Raw genomic sequence first — 25,197 nt, 5'->3', positions numbered from 1 at the left:
TGGCAACAATGCAAAACGTTATGTTTGGCGTAAAAGCAACACAGCTCATCACCCTGAACACACCATCTCCACTGTCAAACATGGTGGTGGCAGCATCATGGTTTGGGCCTGCTTTTCTTCAGCAGGGACAGGGAAGATGGTTAAAATTGATGGGAAGATGGATGGAGCCAAATACAGGACCATTCTGGAAGAAAACCTGATGGAGTCTGGAAAAGACCTGAGACTGGGACGGAGATTTGTCTTCCAACAAGACAATGATCCAAAACATAAAGCAAAATCTACAATGGAATGGTTCAAAAATAAACATATCCAGGTGTTAGAATGGCCAAGTCAAAGTCCAGACCTGAATCTAATCGAGAATCTGGGGAAAGAACTGAAAACTGCTGTTCACAAATGCTCTCCATCCAACCTCACTGAGCTCGAGCTGTTTTGCAAGGAGGAATGGGAAAAAATTTCAGTCTCTCGATGTGCAAAACTGATAGAGACATACCCCAAGCGACTTACAGCTGTAATCGCAGCAAAAGGTGGCGCTACAAAGTATTAACTTAAGGGGGCTGAATAATTTTGCACGCCCAATTTTTCAGTTTTTGATTTGTTAAAAAAGTTTGAAATATCCAATAAATGTCGTTCCACTTCATGATTGTGTCCCACTTGTTGTTGATTCTTCACAAAAAAATACAGTTTTATATCTTTATGTTTGAAGCCTGAAATGTGGCAAAAGGTCGCAAAGTTCAAGGGGGCCGAATACTTTCGCAAGGCACTGTAATTTCAGGGTATCATTTTGTGTATTTTGGTTTCAAAATGGACCATTACACCTATTTGATTTGTGTTCCGGATATGCTGGATATGCTGGATATTCTGGATATGCTTGAATATGTATTGAATAACAGTACTTGTACAGTGTTTTAGCATGAATCTGTTAACTGGTTAAAAATTATTCCATGCATTTCTTTCCGTTTCTGCGCACCCTTCTCATTTATTTTAGTGTTTGATTCAACATGTGGGACAGGTTATTGACATTTTTATTTTGTCATTGATTTAAATGTTTTCTTCTAATGTCTGTTTGTGAATTCTGTACATTATTCTTACATTTAGTTAATAGGCTACATATTTATGATATGATGATGACAGCTTCATTCACGTGCAATGAAATCTACTGGACTAACAGATTGAAGAAAACCCAAAATATTATTATCAGTAAACTTTTGTCAGATTAATTATTACATTTCCTGAAAGGAGATATAAAAAAGTTAGGGTTACTTGCGTAACCCCGGTAACCCCGGTTCTATGCTAATATGAGTGAGACGGGATTCACGGCTCTATGGGCTCGAAGAACCAATCGCGCAACATCTGTTGGAGACAGACGGGTCAAGTGGCGAATGAGGTGAGCCCCTCTCCCCCCCAGGAGGTTGAAAAGATTTAGCATGGGCACTCAGATCACGAAAAGGTTCCACAGCTGCGCCGTTGAGAGCAACTTGACTGGCTGCAACACCACTTGATATGGCAACTGCACCACCCTTGACTGCAAAACGCTACAGACGGCCCAGTGCGGACGGCCCAGTACATCCAGGATCTCTATATCAGACGGTGTCAGAAGAAGGCCCCCAAAAAATGCCAAATACTTCAGCCCCCGAAGCCATAGACTGTTCACTCTTGCTACCCTCCGGCAAACGGTACCAGAGCATCGGCTCTTGGACCAACAGGCTTCGAGACAGCTTCTACCTCCAAGCCATAAGACTGCTAAATAGTTCATGAAATGGTTACCCGGACTATCTGCATTGATCTGCATCTTGCACTGACTCTATGTACACCTGGCTTCGGAGAGCATGTCTGAGATGTCTCACATTAGAATATAGCCAACTCCCGTATCAGCAGAAATGCTCTCTGAAGCCAGGGTAGTCCCAAGAACATCACCCCCTCAGTGGCTTCAACAGTGAGGCAGTATACACCAACAGAAGAAGGTAAAGTAATAAAGAAAGGTATGAGGTGTGGTCCAACATGCCACAACACAAATCTCTCTTAAGGAAATGCCTTACAACAGTGCCCAAGAGGCAGCCATACCTCTGGTGGAATAAGCCCATTTTAGTCATTTAGCAGACGCTCTTATCCAGAGTGACTTACAGTTAATGCATTCCTCTAAAGATAGCTAGGGCGGTAACCCTTGCATATATATTTTTTTAGGGGGTAGATCAGCTTTGATATCGCAGATACAAAATAATATACAAATAAATAATTTATTCTCCAATAAAATAGCCTTCACTATCCAAAGGGGGATAGCCCTTGCAGGGAGGCACCCAAAAGTCACAGAGGTCATTGTCGTTGTAGCGCAATACTCTCACTTCATCCAAGCAAATGCGCAAATTGCACACTGGACATAAACAGTGGAGACGCTATTCTTCCGTAGAAGTGCAGGGCGGCGGGTGGAAAGGCATTAACTCAATTTTAAGCGAGACAATTTTAATTGCCATTGTCCTTAGGCATAAAGGCGGGTTTGGGTAAGAATGTTACCCTTGATAACTCTGGGGCAAACTGTAGGCATGAATGGTGGACTGCGTGCAGCTCACTCACTCACTGTGCGGATGTAAGTGCAATCAGCAAAGATGTCTTGAATGAGAGATATTTCCAGCGGCTCAAAAGGTTGCTGTGAAATCGGCCCACGCACAAAAGAAAGATGCCAAGATGGGGCTAAAGGCTTGGAGATGCTCTCCCTTCGTAACAGAGGGTGTTTCCGTACTGTGTTGTCTCGAAGCCTATATGACAGGCAGAGATAGCGGCTGAATAGACCTTAACAGTGAACTGTTTTTCGACCACACCACCAAATGTATCCTCTCACAGGCCAAGTCCAGATGGCCATGGTTTCTTGGTGAGGGTGTAAAATCTCTCTGCCCACCTGGGTCGAAAGATCCCTGCCTAACGGTAGTTGTCAAGGCTTTTCAGAGCCTAACCAGAACCGCTAACCAGAGCCTCCCTGGCCATCGAGGGGCTAACAAGATGAGGGATAATACTTGTTCCCTCACTCTGTTTAGAGTGGGAAGTATCAAGCATAGAGGAGGAAAAGTGTAGAGAATTACCCCTTTGCCAAGCGTGTGCCAGCGCGTCCAATCCCAGTGGTGTATATCCTGCTATCGCCAAGAACAATAGACAACACGTCTTTGTGCTGTGAAGAGATCTACGGCGGCTAGACCGTATCACTCCCAGATCTGGTTCACCACCTGGGGATGGAGTCTACCCGTAACAGGTTCCCTCTGGACAAAAAGTAATGAGAGGAGTCGTGCGTAATGAGAGGAAGTGTGCCCTGCTCCACAGTCTTGACAGCTAGTCTGTGTCGATGCAGAGAGCTAGTGACACCCTGGTGTGTTGATGTATGCCACTACAGTCGTATTGTCTGTCCTGACAAGGATATGATAATATCGAAGGAAGAACAAAAAGTTGATCAGTTTGAATAAAACACTGTCAGCAGTTCCAGGTCATTTATAGTGTGGCAGAGCTGTGGGGACCCTCGTGCACTTCACCCCACCCTGTTCACGATGACACTACCCCTTAGGGGAGTGCGTGAGAAGAAGATCGAAGGGCTCTTCCAGTTACGGAGCGCTGAGAGACAGTCCGTGACAGTGGAAGCTCCTCAGAGGAAGGGGAGGACCATCCTCCTCAGTGAATCTCATGTATTTATTTATTTTGTGTAACATTTAAAAAGTTTGCCTTTTTAGATAAAATGATACAAAATATATTCACAAATAATTGATTCAAACACACTGTGTTTGCAATGAAGGTCTACAGTAGCCTCAGCAGCACTCTGTAGGGTAGCACCATGGTGTAGCCGGAGGACAGCTAGCTTCACCCTTTTCCATAGACTTACACAGTAATTATGACGACTTCCCTTAGGTCGGACGTCCCCTCTTTCCCCGAGGGAATTAAGTGGGCGGGATCTCGATGAGGCAGCAGCGAAGGACCGCTTCCCCGTCGGCCTCTGTTAGGAGAGTCGAACTAAGGGTTCGCAGCCTGGTGCGTTGCTGAGGGTTTTGCATTGCAGACAATCCTGGTGCCAGCGTGTTGCCCTCTCCCTACCGCAAGGCCTTGGCTCATGGAAGGGGAGAGCGGGTTACCACGTTACCCAGATCTTGGGGACAAGCAGAAGTTAAAGGCTTCCCCTACCTTACAAAGTTATTGTGTATCGGTTATGATGGCGACAGGCCTAAACAGTTCCTTCGGTGTGATAGGACTATGGAGGAAATCTGCCTTTTCCTTGTTCGAGTGGCTGGACATGTTGAGCCACAAGGCTCCACCACCGCAAGGCTCATGGCGCACCCACAACCTTGTATGACGACTCTGGAGGCCCGGAGGTTGAGATCTGAAATAACAGATCTTGTCCCATAGGTACTGGATGACTGTGCCTTTGCCTAAGATATTGCCTATCTCTAGCAACAAATTGGCCTGGTAAGCCAACAGTAGGGACATTACGTTCAATTCACATACAGAACATGCCGCAGATACAGTGCCTTGCGAAAGTATTCGGCCCCCTTGAACTTTGCGACCTTTTGCCACATTTCAGGCTTCAAACATAACGATATAAAACTGTATTTTTTTGTGAAGAATCAACAATAAGTGGGACACAATCATGAAGTGGAACGACATTTATTGGATATTTCAAACTTTTTTAACAAATCAAAAACTGAAAAATTGGCCGTGCAAAATTATTCAGCCCCTTTACTTTCAGTGCAGCAAACTCTCTCCAGAAGTTCAGTGAGGATCTCTGAATGATCCAATGTTGACCTAAATGACTAATGATGATAAATACAACCCACCTGTGTGTAATCAAGTCTCCGTATAAATGCACCTGCACTGTGATAGTCTCAGAGGTCCGTTAAAAGCGCAGAGAGCATCATGAAGAACAAGGAACACACCAGGCAGGTCCGAGATACTGTTGTGAAGAAGTTTAAAGCCGGATTTGGATACAAAAAGATTTCCCAAGCTTTAAACATCCCAAGGAGCACTGTGCAAGCGATAATATTGAAATGGAAGGAGTATCAGACCACTGCAAATCTACCAAGACCTGGCCGTCCCTCTAAACTTTCAGCTCATACAAGGAGAAGACTGATCAGAGATGCAGCCAAGAGGCCCATGATCACTCTGGATGAACTGCAGAGATCTACAGCTGAGGTGGGAGACTCTGTCCATAGGACAACAATCAGTCGTATATTGCACAAATCTGGCCTTTATGGAAGAGTGGCAAGAAGAAAGCCATTTCTTAAAGATATCCATAAAAAGTGTTGTTTAAAGTTTGCCACAAGCCACCTGGGAGACACACCAAACATGTGGAAGAAGGTGCTCTGGTCAGATGAAACCAAAATTTAACTTTTTGGCAACAATGTAAAATGTTATGTTTGGCGTAAAAGCAACACAGCTGAACACACCATCCCCACTGTCAAACATGGTGGTGGCAGCATCATGGTTTGGGCCTGCTTTTCTTCAGCAGGGACAGGGAAGATGGTTAAAATTGATGGGAAGATGGATGGAGACAAATACAGGAACATTCTGGAAGAAAACCTGATGGAGTCTGCAAAAGACCTGAGACTGGGACGGAGATTTGTCTTCCAACAAGACAATGATCCAAAACATAAAGCAAAATCTACAATGGAATGGTTCAAAAATCAACATATCCAGGTGTTAGAATGGCCAAGTCAAAGTCCAGACCTGAATCCAATCGAGAATCTGTGGAAAGAACTGAAAACTGCTGTTCACAAATGCTCTCCATCCAACCTCACTGAGCTCGAGCTGTTTTGCAAGGAGGAATGGGAAAAAATTTCAGTCTCTCGATGTGCAAAACTGATAGAGACATACCCCAAGCGACTTACAGCTGTAATCGCAGCAAAAGGTGGCGCTACAAAGTATTAACTTAAGGGGGCTGAATAATTTTGCACGCCCAATTTTTCAGTTTTTGATTTGTTAAAAAAGTTTGAAATATCCAATAAATGTCGTTCCACTTCATGATTGTGTCCCACTTGTTGTTGATTCTTCACAAAAAAATACAGTTTTATATCTTTATGTTTGAAGCCTGAAATGTGGCAAAAGGTTGCAAAGTTCAAGGGGGCCGAATACTTTCGCAAGGCACTGTATGTAGACCTTATGGAATATGGAGGCGGTGAAACGCTTCAGAGAGAGCAGTGCTGGTCATTGACGAGGCACTGGGGTTGAGGTGGTTAGCCAGTGACGGCTCGACCACCGGCGGCTTGCCAAAGCCCTTGTCCTCCTCCACGATATTGAGTCTGACCACTGTCCGTCTGCAGACATCCATAAGTCCGGATCTGTCATTGGGTATCCTAGCTCCGCTGAGGTAGGAAGAGGGCCTCAAGCCTGGGGCTTCCTCTTCCCCCTCTTCTTCCTCTGGGAAGATGCCAGTAATTTCCTCATCATCAAACTTGTCAATGACAAGGTCCCCTTCCCCTTCCCCCGCTGCAAGCAGTGGTTTGAAGTCCTCTGGGTAACTCTCTGCTACCTCCACCCATGTGGGTTGACGTTGCGTGGTAGCCTCCTTGCCTGCAGGCTGTGAGGGTGATAGGGCCCACAAAAGGACTGCTCTTCGCAGCCTTCACTTGAGGGCGGTCTTGGGAAAGTCCATACCGTGCACAAACTTTCCTTTTGGTCAGTACTCAACACAATCGACAGGAGCTGAGGCCCCAAGTTTGGCAGTGTTAACCTTACTGTTCGCTTGAGAGCAGTTCAGTAGGAAGACTTTAGTGAGCAAAGTGAGCATAGTCTCTTCCGCAAGGAAGAGAGGCGAGAATGACCAGTGGGCGGGCGAGTGGCGCCTTATAAGGAGACCTGTCTGTCTCCAACAGACATTGTGTGATTGGTTGAGCCCAGTGATCAGGCGAGCAAAGTATTTGAAATTAAACCTGCTTTTCCAATGCATTTAGGCTTATCCAATGCCACATTGATATGACTGTTTGGAGTTAAGCCTAATTTCAACCAAAACCTGGAAAGGTATATCCTACAAAAAAAAAGGCTTTACAAAATGTAATGAGGGTGTTTTTATAATGTAATGATAATAACAATTCAAGTGCTCACACATAACAGAGACTCATATCTTTGGTAGAAGCACCAAATAGTGTTTTAGGGACCCATAAATGGCTGAAAATCAAGTTGATTAAGATTTTCCTCCTATCAATAGCCCATCATCAGCTGTTAGAATATCAAAACTGACCAGCGGATCAGTAGTATTTCACTCTATTATGGTTACCTTTGACCAGAAAGATCAGTGAACACAAACATTGGTCAATAGAGAGCTACAGATCACAGGGTTTTGTTCTAGCCCTGCACTAAGTTAGGTAATTAATTTCAATAAGATCATGAAGTTGATTGGTTAAATCAGGTGGGCAGGAGATGACATGGTAGGCTATCTGCCAGAGCCTACTGTTAGTATTCAGTATGTGGTTCAGTGCTGGGCTGCCCCTCCACAATGTTTGGCCTCTGAGGCCCCTCTCAGGGCCCGCTCCTCCTTTAGGTTAGCCTCCTTTAACTCCTCTCTGGCTCTCTGCAGCAGCTCTGGGCACAGCAGCACATCCAGTGCTGTCATGGCCAGGGCCTTGGCCGCCCGCAGGGTGTAGAACTGAGCTTTATCATCACCTAGACGATGGATTCAGAGACACACACAAGTAAGCCTATGTGAAAAATGGTTGAATACTATATTACATAATATACAGTACCAGTCAAAAGTTTGGACACACCTACTCATTGCAGGGTTTTTCTTTATGTGTACTATTTTCTACATTGTAGGATAATAGTGAAGACATCAAAACTAGGAAATAACACATATGGAATCATGTAGTAACCAAAAAAGTGTTAAACAAATCAAAATATATTTTATATTTGAGATCCTTCAAAGTAGCCACCCTTTGCCTTGATGACAGCCGTACACACTCTTGGCATTCTCTCAACCAGCTTCATGAGGTAGCCACCTGGAATGCATTTCAAATAACAGGTGTGCTTGTTAAAAGTTAATTTGTGGAATTTCTTTCCTTCTTAATGCATTTGAGCCAATCAGTGGGGGGGGGGGGGGGGGGGGGGGGGGGGGTATATATAGAAGATAGCCCTATTTGGTAAAATACCAAGTCCATTTTATGGCAAGAACAGCTAAAAAAAAGCAAAGAGAAATGACAATAGATCATTACTTCAAGGCATGAAGGTCAGTCAATATGGAAAATTTAAAGAACTTTGAAAGTTCCTTCAAGTGCAGTCGCAAAAACCATCAAGCGCTACGATGAACGGCTCTCATGATGACCGCCACAGGAAAAGAAGACCCAGAGTTATCTTTGCTGCAGAGGATAAATTCATTAGAGTTACAAGCCTCAAAATTGCAGCCCAAAATTGCAGCCCAAATAAATGCTTCACAAATTCAAGTAACAGACACTCTTTGCACACTCTTGGCATCAAGAGTGTTACACACTTTTTTGGTTACTACATGATTCCATATGTGTAATTTCATAGTTTTGATGTCTTCACTATTATTCTAAAATGTAGAAAAAAGTACAAATAAAGAAAAACCATTGGTGTCCAAACTTTTGACTGGTACTGTACCTATATTTTCACTGGACAGCTACTGTAAAACAGGGGTAGGCAAACCTGTTTGTGTTTCATACATATTTTTTATTTTTATGCTGCACTCATATTTGCCCTTCTGGGACAATAAAGACTTACTGAACTGAACTGGGATTTTTTTTTTTTTTATCTATCTAATGGAGTAGACTACAGCTCATTCAGAAAGTATTCAGACCCCTTCCCCTTTTCCACATTTTGATACGTTACAGACTCTAAAATTGATTCAATGATTTGTTTCCCTCATCAATCTATACACAATACCCCATAATGACAAAGCAAAAACAGTTTTTTAGAAATGTTTGCAGATTTATATATATATATATATTAAAAAAAACTCAATTACATAAGTATTCACACATTTTGATATCAGACACGAAATTTAACTCAGGTGCATCCTGTTTCCATTGGTCATCCATAAGATGTTTCTTCAACTTGATTGGAGTCCACCCGTGGTAAATTCCATTGATTGGACATGATTTGCAAAGGCACACCTGTCTATATAAGGTCCCACAGTTGACAGTGCATGTCAGAGCAAAAACCAAGACATGAGGTTAAAGAAATTGTCCGTAGAGCTCAGAGACAGGATTGTGTCGCGGCACAGATCTGGGGAATGGCAACATTGAAGATCCCCAAGAACACAGTGGCCTCCATCATTCTTAAATTAAAGAAGTTTGGCACACAGCCAAGACAGCCACTCCTGCGTTTCGGGACAAGTCTCTGAATGTCCTTGAGTGGCCCCAATCCACCCTGACAGAGCTTGAGAGAATTTGCAGAGAAGAATGGAAGAAACTCTCCAAAGACAGGTCTGCCAAGCTTGTAGTGTCATACCCAAGAAGACTCAAGGCTGTAATCGCTGCCAAAGGTGCTTCAACAAAGTACTGAGTAAAGAGTCTGAATACTTATGTAAATGTTATATTTCAGTGTTTTATTTTTAATACATTTGCTACAATTTCAGAAAACCTGTTTTGGCTTTTTCATTATGGGGTATTGTGTATAGATTGATGAGGGGAAAAAAACAATTTATTCAATTTTAGAATAAGGCTGTAACATAACAAAATGTGGAAAAAGTCAAGGGGTCTGAATACTTTCTGAATGCACCGTGTCTACTGTGTTTCTAATTGATTTCAGGTGTATGACAAAGACATACCAGCAGCTACGGTGTATTCCTCTGTGTGGTTTAGAGCATCTGAGCCAATGTAAAAGTAAGGGTGGATTCCGGGAACAATAAAAGACACATTGCCAAAGTCTGTGGAGCCTGTGGAGATTACAAACAATCAAAGGTCTTTCATTCTACATTACAGCATTACAGTTTCATTGCATAAAAAGAACATTGCCTCTTAGTTCTTCCAATGACCACAATACGGCCTGTGGAAAGCACAGTGAGGGATGCACTATTGAGTTGCTGTCTTACCAGAGGTGTTTTTGAGGACATCTTCATCTGTAGTGAATTCCATCCCCAAAGCCTTGCCGTTTACCTCATACAACCCATGCAGGGTGGGATTCCGCAGGACATTGTGAAAGGCATTCCTTGCGAACTCCAGTTCAACCTTTAAAAATATATATATTTTTGGTGAATCGCTTTGGATCAGGGTTAGGGTCAATTTGGAATTTCTGAATTTAATTATATTCAACTCATTGGCCACACCCAACAGGAATCAGAATTTGAATATCCTGTAAAAGTAACCGTCTCTTTACTGCCGTATCATGTCCCCTAATCTTTTGAATGGGCTTGATGATTATATTAGCAAATGCGTGAAAAACGCAGTCATTGATATACAGTGCCTTCGGAAAGTATTCACAATTCCTTACTTTATTCTACGTTTTGTTGTGTTACAGCCTGCATTTTTAAATGGATTTTTATTGAGATTGTGCCTCTGATCTACACACAATACCCCATAATGTCAAAGTGGAATTTGGTTTGTAGAGAAATTTTGAAATTAATAAAAAAAAATGTAACTTAATAATCTTGTGTCAATAAGTATTCAAACTCTTTGTTATGGCTAGCTTAAATAAGTTCAGGAGTAAAAATGTGCTTAACATATCACATAATGAGTTGCAAGGTTTCATTCCGTGTTCAATAAGTCCAGAGCATCTTATCTGAGTTTGACAGTTGTTTCACTGACTTTGCATCACTTGAGCCTATTGCCACTTATATGTGCTTTCCATTTGGCACAGACATAAATGTGGAAGTCATTGCCTCCAAAATGGGATCACATGTTCAGTTGGACACAACTATAGCAGAAACTGAAATTCTCACCCTTCAAAATGACATTCAGCTGAACTCCAGGGCAACCACTGAGATGAAGGAAGAGTTCTGGGAGCTACTGCTAGAGAAGTATCCCAACATAAGAAGATGTGCTCTCAACTTAACAGCCCTTTTTGGATCTACCTACCTCTGTGAGTCTGCATTTTCTCACATTAAGTACAGATCTACTATGACTGATGACCACTTTGTGGCCTGCATGAGACTTGCAACAAGTTGCTACAGCCTTGACAATGAAAAACTACTAGTATCCACGCAATGCCAAAAGTAACACTAAGGTAGGAAATTAAATTAGTTGCACTTATTTGTGGAAAACATGTTATTGGTCCACATTATATTTGGGTATCAAATAGCAGCAGGTCCATACTCAGTGGTGTGTTGGTTGGTTTAGATTCGTTTAGATTTAGAGACTGGTAGATCTCATCAGACTGGCAAATTAAAAAGTAGATCTCACATCAAAGAAGATTGGGTACACCTGCTCTACAGAATAAAAATATTCCAAAACATGCATCCTGTTTGCAACAAGGCACTTTAGTAATACTGCAAAAAATGTAGCAACGAAATGAATAGAAGGCGGTATGATTGGGGCAAATCCAACACAACACATCACTGAGTACCACTCTTCATATTTTCAAGCATGGGCGTGGCTGCATCATGTTATGGGTATGTTTGTCATCGGCAAGGGCTAGGGAGTTTTTGGGGATAAAAAGGTACTGAATACAGGCAAAATCTTAGAGGAAAACCTGGTTCAGTCTGCTTTCCAACAGAGACTGGGAGACAAATTAATCTTTCAGAAGGACAATAACCTAAAAGAAATCTACACTGGAGTTGCTTACAAAGACGATATAGAATGTTCCTAAGTGACCTAGTTACAGTTGACATAAATCGGCTTGAAATCAAGACATGAAAATGGCTGTTTGGCAATGATATTCAAAATAACTTGACATAGCTTGAATTTTTTTTAAAGAATAATGGACAAATATTGTACAACCCAGGTGTGCAAAGCTCTTATAGACTTACCTAAAAAGACTCACAGCTGTAATCGCCGCCAAAGGTGCATCTACAACAAAGTATTGACTCAGGGGTGTGAATACTTCTGTAAATGAGATATTTCTGTATTTCTATTTTCAATCAATTTGATAGAATTTCTGAAAAAAAAAAAAACTTTGTGATTATGGGGTATTGTCTGTAGATGGGTGAGAAAACAACAATATTTAACCAATTTTGAATTCAGGCTTTAACACAACAAAATGTGGAATAAGTTAAGGAATATAAATACTTTCTGAAGGCACAATTATATTTGTGCTTGTGGATATCATTCAAAAAGCCTACACCAGTTAAAAGACTAGGGAAATGATGCATCACTTGCTTAGCATATTGAATTTGAATTGAAGGAAGTAGAATTGAATTCAAACCAATTCAAAGAAATCAATGGAGACATGAAACATGAGTCTCAAACATTTTGCCAAAAGCATCTGCCACTTATTACTGCAAAGAATATAGATATTATTTCAAATATAAACTGGATTATATAACTGAAAGATGCCAAACAGTATTTTGTTTGTATTTTTGCCATGATGTGTTAGGTTGCTCCCTTCAATTCTAGAGTGTTTGATCTAACGCATTCTGGGAAATTATTTTCCCCCATAATATTATACAACATGTAAGTGAATTATGAATTATTACAGACAACCTACAAAATGTTCTTAGAATTTTTCCAAAGGACTGTAATTATTTAAATAGACTTTAAGATGAGTTTTAAATATGAAATGTTTCAAGAACATGTTAAACATAGTATTGGTAACCATACATGATGTCAAAATAAACATGTGCGTAATGATGTATGCAATAAATTATCCATTTTAATTTCAATGAATTTCATTGAATTAAATTCTACTTCCTTTCAATCAAATTCAATAAAAAATGCTGCTTCCTGTGGAGTGAGGCCAATTAGAATGTAATTAAAATTCAAAAATTTAATTTTAATTATAGACTAATTCATAACTCAATTCAGAATTTAATTAATTTTTCTACTTTGGAAAATTATGTTGAGGAAATTTGTTTGTTAAATATAACAATAATTTGTGTGACACGCAAAAAGATAAGTTATTCACATACAGTGCCTTGCGAAAGTATTCGCCCCCCTTGAACTTTGCAACCTTTTGGCACATTTCAGGCTTCAAACATAAAGATATAAAACTGTATTTTTTTTGTGAAGAATCAACAACAAGTGGGACACAATCATGAAGTGGAACGACATTTATTGGATATTTCAAACTTTTTTAACAAATCAAAAACTGAAAAATTGGGCGTGCAAAATTATTCAGCCCCTTTACTTTCAGTGCAGCAAACTCTCTCCAGAAGTTCAGTGAGGATCTCTGAATGATCCAATGTTGACCTAAATGACTAATGATGATAATTACAATCCACCTGTGTGTAATCAAGTCTCCGTATAAATGCACCTGCACTGTGATAGTCTCAGAGGTCCGTTAAAAGCGCAGAGAGCATCATGAAGAACAAGGAACACACCAGGCAGGTCCGAGATACTGTTGTGAAGAAGTTTAAAGCCGGATTTGAATACAAAAATATTTCCCAAGCTTTAAACATCCCAAGGAGCACTGTGCAAGCGATAATATTGAAATGGAAGGAGTATCAGACCACTGCAAATCTACCAAGACCTGGCCGTCCCTCTAAACTTTCAGCTCATACAAGGAGAAGACTGATCAGAGATGCAGCCAAGAGGCCCATGATCACTCTGGATGAACTGCAGAGATCTACAGCTGAGGTGGGAGACTCTGTCCATAGGACAACAATCAGTCGTATATTGCACAAATCTGGCCTTTATGGAAGTGGCAAGAAGAAAGCCATTTCTTAAAGATATCCATAAAAAGTGTTGTTTAAAGTTTGCCACAAGACACCTGGGAGACACACCAAACATGTGGAAGAAGGTGCTCTGGTCAGATGAAACCAAAATTGAACTTTTTGGCAACAATGCAAAACGTTATGTTTGGCGTAAAAGCAACACAGCTGAACACACCATCCCCACTGTCAAACATGGTGGTGGCAGCATCATGGTTTGGACCTGCTTTTCTTCAGCAGGGACAGGGAAGATGGTTAAAATTGATGGGAAGATGGATGGAGCCAAATACAGGACCATTCTGGAAGAAAACCTGATGGAGTCTGCAAAAGACCTGAGACTGGGACGGAGATTTGTCTTCCAACAAGACAATGATCCAAAACATAAAGCAAAATCTACAATGGAATGGTTCAAAAATAAACATATCCAGGTGTTAGAATGGCCAAGTCAAAGTCCAGACCTGAATCCAATCGAGAATCTGTGGAAAGAACTGAAAACTGCTGTTCACAAATGCTCTCCATCCAACCTCACTGAGCTCGAGCTGTTTTGCAAGGAGGAATGGGAAAAAATGTCAGTCTCTCGATGTGCAAAACTGACAGAGACATACCCCAAGCGACTTACAGCTGTAATCGCAGCAAAAGGTGGCGCTACAAAGTATTAACTTAAGGGGGCTGAATAATTTTGCACGCCCAATTTTTCAGTTTTTGATTTGTTAAAAAAGTTTGAAATATCCAATAAATGTCGTTCCACTTCATGATTGTGTCCCACTTGTTGTTGATTCTTCACAAAACAATACAGTTTTATATCTTTATGTTTGAAGCCTGAAATGTGGCAAAAGGTCGCAAAGTTCAAGGGGTCCGAATACTTTCGCAAGGCACTGTATTTCTCTTAAATTATTATTTTTCTTCTTTGTGGTGATTTTGTCATTGTGCTTACTTCACAGCCAGTTGCCATGGCAGCGGCTCTAAAACACATCTCAGCCTTGGCCTTGATGGTGGGCAAGTCTTTACGTAAGGGAGTTCGGAGATAGTACTCCAGCTCTGTGTAGGCAGGGATGATGTTGGGTTTCACCCCTCCATGCTTGATGATACCTGCACAGGACCACACAAGGAAGCAATGTAGAACTATATTTGGTAAATGTTTGCTGCATAGAGTTTGCAGGCCTCCCATTCCTTCTGCGTAGAGTTTAAAATGGCTCTGAAGTTGTTATTGTGGAAATAAATATTACTCTTGAGGACAAGATCAGGAGGAACATACAGTACGTGTTTATGTTAACTGAGCTGTCCCTCACCGTGGATTCTCCAGTCTGGCTTGAGTTGCTGTCTGAGCACTGAAAGGTTATTGTAGGCAAGGACAGCAGCATCCAGCGCGTTGACCCCTTCCCAGGGATAGGCTGCAGCATGAGATGCCTTGCCATGGTATCTCACTATGACACTGGAAATAGAAAAATTGTGCCAAAACGCTGGTCTTTACCCATAAAATATTGGGAGCATATTTAGAGTGTGTGACTATCTGAATATATATATATATTTTTACACAAGTTTACTATTCTATTAGTCAGTACCACTTACAACATTTTTGAGTGTGTATCAACTTATGCCTTTCACTTGTAATGAAACAAGAAACCAGACCTAGGCCTCAGAGTCATGACGTTGGTCTGGTTTATTCTGAGATTCATCAGCGGTATCTCACATGTTGCAACTGGTCTGACTGCAGCCTGAAATAGCACTGCAATGCAGCTAGGGGCCCCAGTACAGAGTTCATGCATATTTTACAAGGGGTTCTCTGCCAACAATGGATTGCACTCTACAACATGGATCTCTACCTAATATGTTTTCCGTTCTAGCAGCCATTAACTATGACAAGTGGGATTATGAAAGATTGCGTACGTTTCCCAAATGTACCCTTTTAGTAGTGCGCTATAAAAGGAATGTAGTGCCATCGGGTGCCACAAAAATACAATTAGACTGTTGTGTGTGAGCCCTTGAAATAACCTTACTCGTGTTCAGCCACATCTGGCAGCCAGGAAGCATCCTCCTGTGAGGGATGAGCCATGAATACCACGTCCATGCCATCAAACGCTCTCTCTCTTATCAGGTCGATTTTACCCCCTCCATCCTCTTCTGCTGGGGTTCCCAACACTGTCACCTGTGGAGGAAGAGTTGGCTGGTCAATGTGTCCAGAAAATGAGCATTAGGTTCATGCAAATCCTATTTTACAATGCACTCAAGAAAGATGCTTCAGGTTATTGGATGTGTAAGGGAGGTTACTCTAGAGTTGGGGGTTTCAGTGAGGTGGCAACAATGCAGAGCTGATTTTCTTTCCCAGCGTGAGGCTTTTATTTGCATGTGGAGATAATAGCCAGCTATATTTATAGGCAATGATTTTTTATAAAGACTTCCCCATATGCGTTCTCCTGTTCTATTGGTTTTCTTTCCAGGTTATTTCATTGTCAAGCAGCCAAAGGCATTATCCTACTCATATTTGCAACCCATGATAGTTGTTGCATCTTCAAATCCCTCCTCTTTCTAAACGGATATTTCCATATCTGTCGATGAAACCGCTTGCATGTGCGGTGCGCATTTTAGAATGTGTTTTCCCGCAAATTGCATTTTTGAACATTTACGCTTAGGCCTACTGCTGTGTGTACATTGTTATTTTGTGTTTGATGCACCATTCTCTGTAAACCCTAGACACAGTTGTGCTTGACAAACCCAGAAAGCCCGCCAGTTTCTGAGATCCTGGAGCTGGCGAGCCTGGCACAGACGATCGATCATACCATGCTCAAAGTCGCTTTGGTCACTTGTTGTGCCCATTCTAATGTTCAACCAAACAGTAACTGAATGGCTCGATGTCTGTCTGTCTGCCTGCTTTAGCAAGTCACGGCCACTTGACTCAATGTCTGTAGGAACAAACCATTTTCGTGAACGTTTGAGAACAACTGGACAATAGAACTCACAGGGCTGAGCTTGCATTATGCAGGTTTACATCGTGTAGGCCTATGCAACTGCAATTTAAAAAGCAACTCACAGTCTATGCCATCACTGTTGTGTTGTTTTTATAACATTCAGGTAGGCTAATAATTGTGGATTGAAAAGGTCAAGGTAGCCTAGCCAGCCCAAGTTGTCACATTCACATTTTCAGAAAATGAATTTATCCAACATTACAAATGTCTTCATCCTTGCCAGGGGGGACAAGGCCTGTAGCATATGCAGCTGCAGTTGTAATCAGTAGCCTACAGTTGATCAGACTGAAAAATCACCACGTTTCCATCACATATTTTTTCAATTTAACTGGGCAAGCCAATTCTTATTTACAATGAAGGCCTAACCCGGTCAAACCCGGACGACTCTGGGCCAATTGTGCGTTGCCCAATCAGGCCGGATAGGATTCAGCTTGGATTCGAACCAAGGTCTGTAGTGACGCCTCTTGCACTAAGACGCAGTGCCGTAGACTGCTGCGCCATTCGGGACATACAGCATGTCAGATCGGTAATGTTTAGGTGTAGGCTGATGCAACATTTCTGTGAAGAGTTTGTGCTTGTTTAGGTGGGAGTGAGGTGTTTTCACTTTTGCTTTATTCACGGCCAGGGAATTTATCTGAGGTCGTGCAACCCGATACGATTCATGGTTGCTGCGTTCACGTCGTGAGAACATAGCAGGGGTGAAATGTAGGTGCAACTCGATATGATATGTGCCTCTGTTCACGACAGGGGAACTGAGCAGGAGTTAACGACTTCAGTGAAACTCCACGTGATTATTGCATTCATATGTTCTGGTGTTGCACTTGCATTCAGTAGTGTCTATGAGTCACGTGATTATGAAGAAAGGACACAGATGGTTCCTGATGTTAGAGATTCACTGTGGTGTTAAACAGAACAACTGGTGCTGTGAGATTAGGATATCAGGATCTGTAACAGTAAAGCAAAGGATCGCAATATATGGGAAAATGGAATGGCTGCAGTTTTGCCGTTATGAGAACATGATGAATGGAATGCTAAGGCATAAATGTACTAAAGTGTGTATTCTTATTCTGCCCTTTTGCTGTAGGCCTATTAATGTTATGTATTATGTCATGCTTTCTGTTTTGTGTGGTCCCCGGAAATATCGCTGCTGTAGCTAATGAGGAGCCTAATAAAATACTAAACACTAAAATGAACACTGGAGGTAAGTGGAGAGCGTGCTTTGCACTTGGGCGTGCCTTGTGGCCGGCTCGCACGACCGGTTATGTCGGTGAGACACACAGAACCTGTTTCCAATATGGACTGCTAAATTGTGCAAGAGTTGACAAACCATGAAGCAAAACAGTAGGCATACTTTCTCATTCTTGTTAACGCTTTTGAATCAACATTTTCATGTAACTGTGAGCATGCGCGTAAAATACATCTTCAAACACTTTACCTGTACAGGGACGGGGAAATCGGGTGTGTGTTCTACCAAAGCTTTTAATCCGATCGCTGCAGCAGCTCCTATTTCCGCAATGAGGTTATGGCCACATGCATGTCCAATGCCTGGCAGTGCGTCGTATTCACTCAAGAAACCAACATTTATGACATTATTGTTCTCCTTGCCACCGACAGGTCCCCATATGGCACGGAATGCTGTCTCGAGCTTAAAATGACTGTCCACAGTCCATCCCTTCTCCTCTGAGAAAAATGTAACTAACCTGTCGTGGGACTTTCTTTCTTCATATGCGAGTTCTGGGCAACTCCATATGTCTTTACTAAGACGATGAAGCCTGTCCTTGGCTTCGTCGATACAACTGCCAACTTTTTGTTTTAGCTCCAGGAGCGTATCTGTAGCGTGCTGAGCCATTTATAACGAGTCGACTGAGTCAGCGCTAAACACTGGACTGCAGACAGTAGGGAGTCTTCATTTGCTCAGATTGACTGGAGTGTTGGATTTTAAATCTTGGTCAAAGGGCATGTTTATGTTTTATAACGGGAATGTTACACCAGGGCCGGACTACTGCATTTGGGGCCCGGGGCACCGACAGTTTTTGGGGGATCAGCCAATTTACTGCATTTCAACACATTTTGCCATGGTGCATTGAAAACAATGTGCTGTTTTATAATGCTATTCTATACATTTTGTAATGAGGCTAAATGAAAATGCTGCCGTTTTAAAGCACATTTTCTGCAATTCTACAGTTTTTGCCATGGGGCAGAGATTTTTGTTGCTATTTTATAGCGCATCTCATGCTTTTGTTCACATTTTGCCATGAGGCGGGGAGAAAATGTGGCAGTTTTAAAGTTAATTTCCTGCTAGTCTACACCTTTTGCTATCATATCTGCCCCTCCCCCCCCAAAAAATATATATATTATCCTACTTGAAGAATAGCTCTATAGTCGTGGCCAAAAGTTGAGAATGACACAAATATTACTTTTCACAGAGTTTGCTGCTTCAGTGTCTTTAGATACTTTTGTCAGATGTTACAATGGAATACTGAAGTATAATTACAAGCATTTCATAAGTGTCAAAGGCTTTTATTGACAATTACATGAAGTGGATGCAAAGAGTCAATATTTGCAGCGTTGACCCTTCTTTTTCAAGGCCTCTGCAATCCTCCTTGGCATGCTGTCAATTAACTTCTGGGCCACATCCTGACTGATGGCAGCCCATTCTTGCATAATCAATGCTTGGAGTTTGTCAGAATTTGTGGGGTTTTGTTTGTCCACCTGCCTCTTGAGGATTGACCACAAGTTCTCAATAGGATTAAGGTCTGGGGGGTTTCCTGGCCATGGACCCAAAATATCAATGATTTGTTCCCCAAGCCATTTAGTTATCACTTTGCCTTATGGCAAGGTGCTCCATCATGCTGGAAAATGCATTGTTCATCGCCAAACTGTTCCTGGATGGTTGGGAGAAGTTTCTCTCGGAGGATGTGTTGGTACCGTTCTTTATTCATGGCTGTGTTCTTAGGCAAAATGTGAGTGAGCCCACTGCCTTGGCTGAGAAGCAACCCCACACATGAATGGTCTCAGGATGCTTTACTGTTGGCATGACACAGGACTGATGGTAGCGCTCACCTTGTCTTCTCCGGACAAGCTTTTTTTCCGGATGCCCCAAACAATCGGAAAGGGGATTCATCAGAGAAAATGACTTTACCCCAGTCCTCAGCAGTCTAATCCCTGTACCTTTTTCAGAATATCAGTCTGTCCCTGATGTTTTTCCTGGAAAGAAGTGGCTTCTTTGCTGTCCTTCTTGACACCAGGCCATCCTCCAAAAGTATTCGCCTCACTGTGTGTGCAGATGCACTCACGCCTGCCTGTTGCCATTCCTGAGCAAGCTCTGTACTGGTGGTGCCCTGATCCCGCAGCTGAATCAACTTTAGGAGACGGTCCTGGCGCTTGTTGGACTTTCTTGGGTGCCCTGGAGCCTCCTTCACAACAACTGAACCCCTCTCCTTGAAGTTCTTGATGATCCGATAAATGGTTGATTTAGGTGCAATCTTACTGGCAGCAATATCCTTGCCTGTGAAGCCCTTTTTGTGCAAAGCAATGATGACGGCACGTGTTTCCTTGCAGGTAACCATGGTTGACAGAGGAAGAACAATGATTCCAAGCACCACCCTCCTTTTGAAGCTTCCAGTCTGTTATTCAAACTCAATCAGCATGACAGAGTGATCTCCAGCCTTGTCAACACGTACACCTGTGTTAACAAGAGAATCACTAACATGTCAGCTGGTCCACAAATGCAGTGAATTTTTTTTTTTTGGGGGGGGGGGTTCAGTTAATTTGCATGGCAAAGAGGGATTTGCAAATAATCTGATAACTCTTCAAAACATTCTGGAGTACATGCAAATTGCCATCATACAAACTGAGGCAGCAGACTTTGTGAAAATGTATATTTGTGTCATTCTTAAAACTTTTGGCCACGACTATGTGCCAGATCAAATGTTCTTCAGGCTGAGTAAACATGTTGCATAATGATATATGGTCAGAGGGGGCACTCTCATCCATTTACTTCAGTCTAGAACAGCAATTCAGATACATTCAGCCTGGTTGAATTAAACAAGGTTAGTTGCACTGTTCAAAGTGAGCACACTGCATTACATTGTTGCTAGTTTATTTTTTACTGTTGTGTAACTTATCAACCACTACCATTAAAACTGAAACTAGAGTACTACTCGTTCTCTGATGTTGTATACAGATGTAGGATCTTCATTTGTGCAGGTTTGCTACAGCAGGAAAATAATGCTGCAGCAACAGGAAATGTGAATTATAATTAATGGAAGAGTTGATACATTTTCATAAGGAAAAATCAAGTCTGAAATTTCAAAGTGGAAATTAAACTTCAGAAGCCTTTTTAAGCCAAAAAAAAATAAAAAAATACACATTTTAAAATGTCCTGCCTTTGAGGAAAGTTGTCCTGCAACAGGGTGATCTGATTAAGAGCCTACATCTGTAATATATATTAGATTAATATAACATATATTAGATGTAGTGTAATAAACCCATACATTTATGGGAAGACTGACAGGCATTAAGAAGTTTGTGCCATCAGCCTTTTCAACCGAAACATTTTTTCTGGTGAGAGCTGGTGGGGAACAGACATACAACATATTGGGGGTAGACAATATTTTAATGTCAATTTAGATATTAAATGCACCCCAAAATGTTTTTCTTCTTCTAATTACCATGTGGGGGGGGGGGGGGGGGGGAGATGGGTGTTTTAAAAAAAAAACATGAATACAAATTTAGTGACTGGACTAAAATCAATTTTCTTTTAACAATTGCAACAACATGAGTAGATCTTTGGTACAGTAATACAATTTCATCATTGTGACATCACTAAGAGTCAAGGAACACGAACTAGCAGCTGCCTGGCTCCAGAGGTCAAATCACCTGTCTTGGTCAATGAGAGAAGATTTGAAATAGACAAGATGGCGGCATACACATTGATTTAAATTTAGTAACGGCGCACTTTCGAAATTAAAACAAACCCCCTGCAACTAGACATGGACGTTTAGAAGACACTGGTTGTCAGGAATTGAGGAAGTGTCGCCATGTTAAGGTTGGTCAAAAATTCTCTGTGGTACGCCAAACAATACCTAATCTGTAACAGCTAATGGAGCATCAGGATCTTATCACATTAGTCCGTTACAATCTGTTAGCTAGGGTCAAAGGTGTTACATAATAATCAAGATCACTTCGGGTAAATATAATTCTGTGCTTTAGATGGGAAAATGAAAGACATGAAATAAAAACACAAAGCATTTAAAAAAACAAAAAACGAGTCAGTGCTAGAGATTTAAAAGAATAAGCACTCAGTGCTGAATGTCTGTTTTCGGTAGCAACAGTTGTCCTCTTCAAAGGGAATCATTGATTCTGAGACTTTCGCATTGCCACTCCATCTTCTTAATCTCGCCCACCCAGCCAGCTCAATCGGCCGTTGAGCTGGCAAGATTATTTTTGTACTACAGGACGAAAATGTGTACTGTAGTACAGGAGTTGTGAAACAATCTCCCTTCTAGAGAGTTCTGTCCTCTACAGTGCTTTCAGGGCAATAGCAGCCACAACAGGTGGGGTGAGGTTCACAGAACCCCAAACCGTCACAACTCTATGCTCGCCGCTATGGGGACCCGTGTTTTGTTTTTCAGTCAGTCTTGTGCAAATTTGTCAAATGTTTTCTTACGTTCAATGCCCCTTAAAATGGGCAATGCAGCCCATTATTTACAGTAAAAAAGTGCACCAGTTCATGGTGAACATATTTTGGGCTTCAGTAACAAAACTATACTTTCTGTTAAAATAACATGAAAAATATAGTCATTTTACATGTTTATAGAAGTTCATTAAAAATCAAATAAAAACAAGCCTGCTTGCTCAAAACTATGTGAAATTGTATTACAGATCAAAAACTCATTACATTCGGTTGCTGTTAAGTTATCGGTCCAGTTTTTCAGTGCCAAATGTGTTGTCATTGATCAGGTATAGAAGGATCGTTCCAGCTTTTCCATCCATTGTGATCATGGTTTATCTTGAACCTTCAGCAAAGACTTCAAATGAAAAGTCATTTTCTCACGGCTGTGGTCGGAATGTTGGGGGACAGTTTTACCAACCCAGTGACTGGGTGGTTTGGGCAGGACACTTGGAGACGGGGGCTCGCTGAATTTAGCTCCAGCATAGATCTTCTCTCCGTCTTTGAGCTCCTCCTCGGGTACAAGCTCAGCTGGGGATACATTCACGATCTTGGCACTGTCAGCTGAGTTGAAGGACTTCTTCTCCTCTCGACAGAGGAGCTGGAAGGGAGCAGAGGGTGGCTTCTGGTGGCAGCTGCTGTGGTTTTTCATTACTGAGAGAGCATTGCCAGGTGCATTAGAATGCCTACTCCTATGGCTCCGGGTGTTCAGATTCTGGGCATCTTGATTGTGTCTATTGAGGTTGTGGACAGACTGGCCTGCTAGTCCTGTGGCTCTCTCCACTCTCCCACTTTTTGACTTCAGTAGCTGGGAGGAAAGAAAAACTAAATTACAATCTCACAAGGGTCAAAACCATTCTAACACTTATGCAAATTGATTGCTAAGAAGAACACTTGAGGAAAGAAACAATTGCCAGTTCCATCTAATTTGTTTTTTTGTGTCAATGCCTTTTGTTAACATCTCAGGAACTGGCACATCGCCAGCATATTGAAAGCCTTCAAAACAAGTAACCTAAATACCTCTAACACGTCTATTCTGGTCAATATATATTTTTAAACAGTGTACAATGTGAACCTTATTCCTTCCTATAGGTCCACTGGTAATAATACCAGTGCCCGATTCCAAACATGTACACGCCGTTAGAAGTGGAGTTAACGTACGTCATTTTTTCCATTCAAAGTTGGCAGGCAGTCTCGTTTGACTCTGCCTAGTTGTCGTTCATAATCACTCTGGTACGTTAACCTTGAGTGCACTACTTTAGAACGGGGTCGTTGGTTGAATATCAGTGTAAATATGCAAACGTTGAGTTTTTACCCGTCAAAAATAAAGTAGGGGAAGGGACTCCATCCCACTGCTTCAAGCGAATTTGTGTAATGTTTACACTATGAATGGTGGTTAATGGATACAAAGCGGCATACTATTTCATTAAGAATAAACAAATAAAACGACATACAAATGTACACGCACAGAATAAGAACGAAAACAATCTCGTTCTCAAATTAACTCAATTGTATACCTCTTTCTTTGTTCCCTGCTTAAGATTGTGAAGGGTCAACGCAGTCGCCTGGGTCCGGTTGGTCGCGAACTCGGCACTGTGCACTGGGGATTTCGAAACTGCGACATTGTTGTCTGCCAGGTGCATGGGGTTGATCCTCATCGGTTTTTGCTGGTGTGTCCGCTGTAACCCCAACGTTGTCGAACGCAATTTTCTCCCACCTTTCTTCAACATTGCTTGCTTTGGTTTGCTTAGGCTGGCCCCGACATGGTGGGATGTCAAAACGGGTGGCTTATTGTTTTTAATAGGGTGACTTAGTGATTCGCCCAACATGACTTCAAAGTCCCGTGAAGGTGGCGAGGGAGGACACATCGACGAAATTAGAGAACTTTTGAAAAATAGTCAGGCAGCGTTAAGTTATTTACCTTACCACTTCGCTATCAACAGCTAACAGTAGCTAAAGTTTGTCGCTGGCGGAACTGAAGTCTGTCCAAAAACCTCTGCAGTGTGTTTTTGATAATACATTGAAGACGAGTTCAACGATGTTGATGGCGTAGCTAGTTTCCCAATTCTACGCGAGGTTTTAGAAGACTCGAGATGGCGAAGAAGCGATGGACATCGCGCATGACAACTTCCTAACTATACACGCTACTCGCAAAACCCCGGATGTAGGTAGCCGCCACCATTTTAATTGGATAATGCAGGAGAAGCACGAAATTGCAGACCTCCAACGTTGGAAATTATTTAATGTATGTTGTCATTCATTCTCATGATGGGTACTTTCCGAGCATGGGGATATCTATCTGACTGGCCGCCTGCCTCTCTGTCTGTCAATGTAACACAGCAATATAATCATTTTCATTACACATAGAGATGTTTTCCAGACACACATGATTGTTTCTTCATGTGTCTGTCCTCTGAGACAGGCAGCCAGCACTGTTTTAGTATTCAGATCCCACCGAGGGAGGACATGCAAGCTGTTGCTGAGCTCTTGTACATCTGCTTGCCTGGTTGGATCCAGCAGCATCAAATCCGCTAGGCAACAGCTGCTGCCTGTGTTGCTGGGCGGGGGGGAATGGCTCATCACATGAGCAGACCCTCTGTGATTGGTCATCCTGATCAACATTTTTTCCATCAAATTTTCCATCAAAGATTATACAATGAGTGTTAAGATTTGGTGGTCTCATAGTATAGTAGACAGCTGTCCTGGTCACATTTCCCCTAAATTAAGGGAATTAAAATTTATCCTATCATGGGCATATTTGTGCTCTATTCCTCTGCTTCATGAGCATGTGACATTTTCAACCTCTCCCTGACTGAGTCTGTAATACCTACATGTTTCAAGCA

General features: G+C 41.9%; 2 protein-coding genes across 2 annotated transcripts; both read right to left on the bottom strand.

Moving 5' to 3' along the window:
- Positions 1-7,013: 7,013 nt before the first annotated feature.
- Positions 7,014-18,613, bottom strand: LOC110522108 (peptidase M20 domain-containing protein 2). The gene is made up of 7 exons (XM_021600232.2): positions 18,116-18,613; positions 15,715-15,863; positions 15,007-15,149; positions 14,652-14,806; positions 10,007-10,142; positions 9,743-9,850; positions 7,014-7,623 (listed from the first exon to the last, which is right to left on the bottom strand). Exons 1-7 carry the CDS (start codon positions 18,527-18,529, stop codon positions 7,433-7,435), a joined length of 1,296 nt encoding a protein of 431 aa, XP_021455907.1. The 5' UTR covers positions 18,530-18,613; the 3' UTR covers positions 7,014-7,432.
- A 2,666-nt stretch (positions 18,614-21,279) lies between these two features.
- Positions 21,280-24,487, bottom strand: pnrc1 (proline-rich nuclear receptor coactivator 1). Its single transcript, XM_021600238.2, has 2 exons — positions 23,872-24,487; positions 21,280-23,162 (listed from the first exon to the last, which is right to left on the bottom strand). Exons 1-2 carry the CDS (start codon positions 24,220-24,222, stop codon positions 22,683-22,685), a joined length of 831 nt encoding a protein of 276 aa, XP_021455913.1. The 5' UTR covers positions 24,223-24,487; the 3' UTR covers positions 21,280-22,682.
- Positions 24,488-25,197: the final 710 nt, after the last annotated feature.

Source organism: Oncorhynchus mykiss, chromosome 4 (genome assembly GCF_013265735.2).
Source record: "Oncorhynchus mykiss isolate Arlee chromosome 4, USDA_OmykA_1.1, whole genome shotgun sequence".
Taxonomy (NCBI): domain Eukaryota; kingdom Metazoa; phylum Chordata; class Actinopteri; order Salmoniformes; family Salmonidae; genus Oncorhynchus; species Oncorhynchus mykiss.
This window is presented reverse-complemented; position numbering and strand designations above follow the sequence as displayed.